Source organism: Aspergillus thermomutatus (genome assembly GCF_002237265.1).
Source record: "Aspergillus thermomutatus strain HMR AF 39 chromosome Unknown NODE_17, whole genome shotgun sequence".
In the NCBI taxonomy this organism is placed as follows: Eukaryota; Fungi; Ascomycota; class Eurotiomycetes; order Eurotiales; family Aspergillaceae; genus Aspergillus; species Aspergillus thermomutatus.
In genome coordinates this window covers 138,064-145,483 of record NW_020798065.1, presented here as the reverse complement: position 1 = coordinate 145,483, position 7,420 = coordinate 138,064, and the positions used below count along the sequence as shown (strand labels likewise).

Below are 7,420 nucleotides of genomic sequence, written 5' to 3'. Positions count from 1 at the left end.
ACCTCTTCAATCCTGTTGCCAGAAGCCAGGACGCTAATGGATCCGGCCCATTCCTCGCTTTGTTTGACCCTGGAACCTTAGAGACTAGACGTGATGGATCAATGGCAGTCGCGGTAGACTCGTCGACTCGGTTCTCTTAACCTTTTGTGGCTACGCTCGTCGACCACATGGTGGATGGGGATTCGATCATAATTCTCCTAACTCCTCCTTCCTTCGGCTTCATCATCCAAGATCTTGTTGTGGAGTATGATGATGGATGGAGCTATGGCCCTGTAGCGGATCAATCAGACAGGGAAAAAAGAGATTTCCAGGCCATTGGCCCATTGTGTGTGCTCGTCCCATGCATGGTTCCTACATAAATGCAATTGATCATCAGACATGTACACATCTTGACTCGATCTCTCTCTCTCTCTCTGTCCCTTCTCTCCCGTCTGACCTCCAGTCGACGATCCTTCCAGTCCACTCCTCCAGAGGGTCATCTCCACCCTGTCACTCGTTCATTTCCTCTGTGTTGTGATTTTCTTTTTTTCTTTTTCTTTTTTGAGCGTGTCATCCTCATTCCCCTTGGCCATTTCGCAATGGTCTTCTCGTGGGTGATTCAGGCTGGCTGCTTCTTTGGCTTTATAACATGCAGTACACCCCCAGGTGTCTGGACCTCGCAGCCGACAGTTGTTACATCTGTGCCTCCATCGCGGACCACTGCCTCGACCAGTAGTGTAGCATCTACTGGGGTGACCACGTCGTCTGCTGTACTCTCGTTAACCTCCACCCCGGTGACTTCCACCGGCACGACACTCGTTACTTCACCTGTGGCTTCTGCTTCTTCTCTTGCCTCATCCTCCACCATGTCTCTCAGTCTCAGCTCTAGCGTGATCGCCTCGGCCACCCCCTCGGCCAGCCCCATCAGTCACGGCTCGGTCTTGTCGAACATCCTTGTGATCGCCAAGGACTCTTCGTCTGCCGGTTCGGCTACCTCCGGTCTTAATGCATACGGCATCCCGTACACCACTTTGCTGGTCCCCCAGGCGGGTGTTACCCTGCCGGATCTCAACTCCAGCACTGTCGGCAACTACGGCGGGATCGTCGTGGCTGCCGAGGTCAGCTACGACTACGGAGGAACGACCGGCTACCAGAGCGCCTTGACCACCGACCAATGGAACCAGCTGTACGCCTACCAGCTCGAGTACGGCGTGCGGATGGTGCAGTGGGACGTCTACCCCGGCCCCAACTTCGGCGCCAGTGCAGTGAGCGGCGGTTGCTGCGCCACCGGCGTGGAACAGTTGATCTCGTTCACCGACACCAGTGACTTCCCTACCGCGGGATTGAAGACCGGCGCCGGTGTCAGCACCGAGGGTCTCTGGCACTACCCGGCCACGATCAGCAACACGACCTCCACCAAGGAGATCGCCCAGTTCGCGGCCAACTCGGTCACCTCGACCAAGACCACCGCTGCGGTCATCAACAACTTTGATGGACGCGAGCAGATGGCGTTCTTCATCGGGTTTGCCACGGACTGGAGTGCCACGTCCAACTACCTGCAGCACGCCTGGATCACCTGGATCACCCGCGGTCTGTACGCGGGACACCGCCGGGTCAACCTGAACACCCAGATTGACGACATGTTTCTCGAGACCGACATCTACCAACCCAACGGAACCACCTTCCGGATCACCGTCGCTGACCTGGAAGGCATCTCGGCGTGGGTGCCCACCATCAGCGCGAAGATGAACGCCGGCAGCTCCTACTTTGTCGAGATCGGCCACAACGGGAACGGCAACATTGAGCAGGCGTCTTCCACCGATGCTGGATATGACGCTTGCAACGGCGGCGGCATTGAGTACAACTCGCCCCCCGACACTCCCCTGGAATTCAAGAAGCCCCTGGGCACGGGGACCGACCTCTGGCCCGCGAAGCCCACGGTCTACGACTGGACGGCCGCCTGCACCCAGCTGGATGACCTGCTGGTCTGGTGGGCGACCCCCGCCAACCGCGACGCGTACGGCCACATCTCGCACACCTTCACGCACGAGGAGCAGAACAACTCGACCTACGCGGACATCTTCAAGGAGATTTCCTTCAACCAGGCCTGGCTGAAGCAGGTCAGCCTGGACCAGGCCAAGTACTTCACCTCGAACGGGATCATTCCTCCGGCCATCACGGGCCTGCACAACGGCGATGCCCTGCAGGCGTGGTGGGACAACGGCATCCGCAACTGCGTCGGCGACAACACGCGCCCGGTGCTGATGAACCAGCAGAACAGCATGTGGCCCTACTTCACCACCGTCGAGTCGGACGGGTTCGCGGGCATGCAGGTCAACGGTCGCTGGGCCACGCGCGTCTACTACAACTGCGACACCCCGGCCTGCACGGTGCAGGAGTGGATCGACACGTCCGCCGGCAGCGGGACGTTTGACGACCTGTTGGCCGTGGAGAAGGCCGACACGATGCGCCATCTCTTCGGGCTGTGGCACGACGGCTACATGTTCCACCAGGCCAATCTGCGCAATGCGGACGTGACCCCGATTACCGTCAACGGCGTGACGGCCAAGTACTCCATCTTCCAGGCGTGGGTGGAGACGCAGGTTCAGGAGTTCGTCCGCCTGGTCGACTGGCCTCTGGTCACTCTCACCCATCAAGAGGTATGTCCCCTCATCCTTTGCTTCTATGGCCACTGACGATGTAGATGTCCGACAACTTCCTTGCGCGGTACGAGCGCGACCAGTGTGGCTACGCTCTGTCCTATGCGGTGGCCAGCAAGAAGATCACCGCCGTGACGGTGACGGCCAACGGCAACACCTGCAGCCGGCCCATTCCGGTGACCTTCCCTGTGGCTCCCACGAGCACGCAGGGCTTTACGACCGAGCAGCTGGGAAGCGACCCACTGACCGTGTGGGTGCAGCTGTCCGGATCTCCCGTGACCTTTACCCTGTCCACTCCTATTGCTCTGTAGTAGTATACATGATAATGATAGTCATAGTGTTGTCCAATGTCCACAGTTACCTCTGCGATCCTCAACCATAGCACGTATAGCATCATGCCAAGAGTCAAGTAGACAGGCCAATGGCCAAGAGAAACTGAATCATTTCTAACGTCCACGGTTAGCAACAATAACCCTAAGCAAGATTGCGTATCAGACCACCCATACCATCACCAAAGTACATGACTTGGACAGCTGTCGTAATTAATCTATATCCTAGCTATCAATAGTCCAGCCATGGCACGGCCGCAAACTCAGTATTCAATAGTCGAATTCTATTCTATCCACTTTGACTCTGTCAACTCAACTCAACGGTTTTACTTTTCGCCCGTGGCGTGGCTTGAACTAGGTTAGTGATAGATCGGAGAACTCTCGGCCGGAATCGTATCTACCTTCTACCCCTTACTTCGCAGTGGCCCAGCGCCTCGGCTGAAATGTCCGTATCTGTATCTAGACTGTACCTTAGACATGTCAGCTGGTCCATACATAGGATAAATTAACTGACACTGACATGGTCACATCAATCCTACAGACATGGTAGTATGCATATCACTCTATGAGTAGAGTAGATCATGCAGTAGCAGACGGTCGGGCTTCTCCGTAGTAGCTAGTAGCTAGTAGCTATCTGCAAGCAAACTGCAACTGCGCTGTCATGCTTGCTGTTGAATGCTCTACCTCAAATCATGAGTACAGAGTAGTAACTACCTAGTCAAATATGACTGGCCTAAACTATGAGTACAGACCAGCGCATGCAAGTCTTACATTGTTTGCTTCTCAGGTCCACAGTCCACTCCACAGTCCAACTCTAACCCCTGCAGAATCTGTCCTCCGTACTCTGTCAGGGCAGATGACCTGGCAGGATGTGACTGGTTACAACTTACAAGTCTTCTCTTCAGTAAGTGTGAGTGACAGCAAACAGCGGTCTGCTTGTGCATTTCAATTGACTTTGACTTTGACTTTGACTGAGTCTGAGTTTGTGTGCCATGGATACATGATACATCATAGATAGAGGCAGTTGTCACTGCCAGTGTAACTATTTACTTTTACTTGGACTAGACATCCACCGGAGATACTCTACTCTGTAGTCTTCCCGTAAGTGTCAACAACGTGGCAGCTGGCAAGCTTGTATCCAGGAGTACTAAGATGGATAACCGTGGTTGCGACTCAGTCAGTTCGCTAGGGTCAGACTTGGTGGGACTTGGAACCGAGGTATTGTATTTATGTGTATTGTACTTTGTATTTATGTTGGATTCATTGTTATTATTATGACCTATTTGCATACATGTATGATACAGACAGGTACAAGATCTCCAACACGCTAAGATTTAGTGTCCGGCGCTAAGAAGCCCCAGAAATGGGATGTCTGGTCAAGCATGATTGGTCAGGTTCCAGGTTGACTTTTCATGCTTTCTCTGGACTCTGACTCTTGAGTTGAGTTAAGACCTTTTGAGACGCAGATGCAGATCAGTTGGCAATGGCAATGGCAATGGCAATGGCAATCGCAGGGTTTGAAGTTGCTACTTCTGCAGTGGTTATGAAGTTCATTGGAGTATATATGAAAGGGTTGAATTACAGTCAATCATGGTGAATGTGAATGGATAAAATATGATATGTATATAGCTCAGCCTCGAACAATAATAATAGCCTCCGACTGTCAGCCCATCGCCCCATTCGGACTAGTCCTGCTCCGTAGGCTCCCGCATTATTCCCTTTGTCTGTAGTCTGGACTCATATCACCAACCGTAGGGTCCAGTCTAGACAAGTCTTCAGCGCTTACGCTCTTCTCTCCTCATTCACTCTTTGATGCTGTGAATAATATATTTGATTGAGGATTCAAGTACGTGGGCCTGGATTCCGCCATATATTCGATTCGCCAATTTCCTTCAATCTGACTTCATATACAGTCATACGATGACTCCCTTTGAAAAAGGCCAGTCGGCCCGCGGCTGGAAATCATGGACAACCAAGAAGAAGCTCTTCGTCCTCGCGCTCGTCCTCCTCGTTGTGATCGCCCTGGGAGTCGGTCTCGGTGTCGGATTAGGCATCGGCCTGGGCGGCGGCGGGGGAGGTGAAGAGGGCTCAGGCTCAGGCTCAGGCTCAGGCTCAGGAGGAGGCGAAGAAGGCAACTACACGACGGCCAAATGGCAGCCGGCGGTGGGCACGACGTGGCAGATCGAGCTGCTGTACCCGCTGAACGACACGTCGGTCAACGCAACGGTGTACGACATCGACATGTTCAACAACAACCAGTCCACAATCGCGGCGCTGCAGCAGGCCGGCCGCAAGGTGATCTGCTACTTCTCCGCGGGCAGCTACGAGAACTGGCGGCCGGACAAGGACAAGTTCCAGGCGGCGGATCTGGGCAACGGGCTGGACGGCTGGCCGGGGGAGAAATGGCTGAACATCAGCTCGGCGAGCGTGCGGCAGATCATGCTGGACCGGCTGGATCTCGCTCGGGACAAGGGGTGCGACGGGGTGGACCCGGACAATGTGGACGGGTACGACAACGACAACGGGCTGGACCTGACGCAGGAGGACTCGATCCGGTTTGTGAACTTCCTGGCGAACGCGGCGCATGCGCGCAACATGTCGGTCGGGCTGAAGAACGCGGGGGCCATCATCCCGTCGGTGATCAAGAACATGCAGTGGAGTGTCAACGAGCAGTGTGCGCAGTACGGCGAGTGTGACACCTACGCCGTGTTTCCGCAGAACGGCAAGCCCGTGTTTCACATCGAGTATCCCAAGGGGGACGATACCAACAATGACCTCGCCGTCACGGCGAAGCAGAAGACCGCGGCCTGTGAGTTTGCCGGGTCGGCCAACTTTTCCACCGTGATTAAGAATATGGATCTGGACAATTGGATTGAGACATGTTAGCGTTAATCTGTCTGATAGCAAGGGCGCCGGAGTTATGTTTCATATCGCCTATCATCTATGACTTATTTGACACTAACCTTGATTCCTTCAGTATACTAATTATATCTGCATCACCAGATGTCTCAGTCTCAGTCTCATACATCGACGACGATCATAAAAATACAGGCAGAGATCCAAGCTCCTGCAAGTCACCTCAGGCCTCAACCACAAACAGTGCAATCTATTAGCGCTCTACTGTAGCACTACCAACTACTAAGTAATGCGTAGCCGCCGTCCATCGCATGAACCAGCGGAGAACATCAGAACACACGAATAGCCTAGCCTCTGGTATGGATTCTGGACTGTCATGGTTCGAGATTGAAACACTAGGCTGGTTGAAATTTTCTCTAGTGTCAGTGGATCTGATCGTGATCCAACCGCCGATCGCGTCTTCTTCAGTCTATTCGTATCTACTCCGTACATCAACAGTCCCAGGTAAAGTTTATTATTCTAGTTTATGTCTCACGTACAGGTACATTGATTCTACTCTGTAGTACGGAGTACTCGTTTCCATCATCAACTTGAGCAGAGCCAAAGTCTACAGTACGGAGACCTCGATCAGTTTCACCAGATGGAAAATCAACTCTAGCGCAGTCGATCCATGGACCTCCTAGATAAACAACCGACGTCCGTAAATCGTAATGCAGAGAGATAGAGTTTGTCATCCGGCGCCAGAAAGTGGTTCTGCTCTGGTTCTGGTTCTGGTTCTGTTCCTGACTGGACCCATTCATTCATTCGTTCATCCTTGGAATAGGTACCTTCGTACCCGCACTCAAATCAATAACTTCATACAGACAGAGTCTCTGTATACTAGTCTAGTCTACTTGAATAGGCAGTCAGGGCCGACACGGAAGAGAAGCGGGCCACTTGACCTCACCTCGTAACCTCATTGAAACGAGCCGCGGTAGACGACTCCTACTCCGTACTCCTGGTTAGATCTGTAACTACTGTATATGCTGGTTGCTATTCCAAATCCAAGGTGGTAGTCAATAGTACGAGGTAAGTTGAGTTGCACTCTGTTTTGAACCTGGCTCAGTTTCAGATACATCAACCATATCCATCTCAAAGTTCACTTCTTGCAAACTGCAAACTCCCACTGTTTGACAACCTAACTTAATCTTCTATAAATATCCTCCATCCATGGCGTGATGACAACACACTAGCATCAGCATCAGCATCAATGTACGGAGTATGTCTTAGTCCAATCCCAACATCTCGATTATCTACCTTCCACATTGGAATCATTCATACACCCATACCCATGGCCATGGCCAAGGCAGTGGTGAACCCCCGCCAAGCAATGTCCAGTTGTTCCCCGTCCACTGATTGTCTAGGTTTTAGCTTAGCGTAGCGGGGGTTATGCATAGTACCCCTGCATCAGACGCAGTAGTCCATTGTGCCTTGTGCCTTTGTACTCCGTTGTTAGGTACGGAGTACAGTGGACATGGACATGGACATGGACAGTGGGTAATCTCCATACGCAAAACTGAATCAAATACCTCAGATCTATGTCACTACCTCAGTGGT

General features: G+C 52.8%; 2 protein-coding genes across 2 annotated transcripts; both read left to right on the top strand.

Moving 5' to 3' along the window:
• Nucleotides 1-578: 578 nt before the first annotated feature.
• Nucleotides 579-2,950, top strand: agd3 (putative extracellular serine-rich protein; the record flags this gene model as incomplete). Its single annotated transcript, XM_026762667.1, has 2 exons — nucleotides 579-2,639; nucleotides 2,684-2,950. The coding sequence occupies 2 exons, from the start codon at nucleotides 579-581 to the stop codon at nucleotides 2,948-2,950; spliced, it is 2,328 nt and encodes a 775-aa protein (XP_026617819.1).
• Nucleotides 2,951-4,888: 1,938 nt separating this feature from the next.
• On the top strand, nucleotides 4,889-5,854 carry CDV56_109008 (endo alpha-1,4 polygalactosaminidase; the record flags this gene model as incomplete). The annotated part of the gene is made up of 1 exon (XM_026762627.1): nucleotides 4,889-5,854. The coding sequence occupies one exon, from the start codon at nucleotides 4,889-4,891 to the stop codon at nucleotides 5,852-5,854; it is 966 nt and encodes a 321-aa protein (XP_026617818.1).
• Between the last annotated feature and the right edge of the window lie 1,566 nt (nucleotides 5,855-7,420).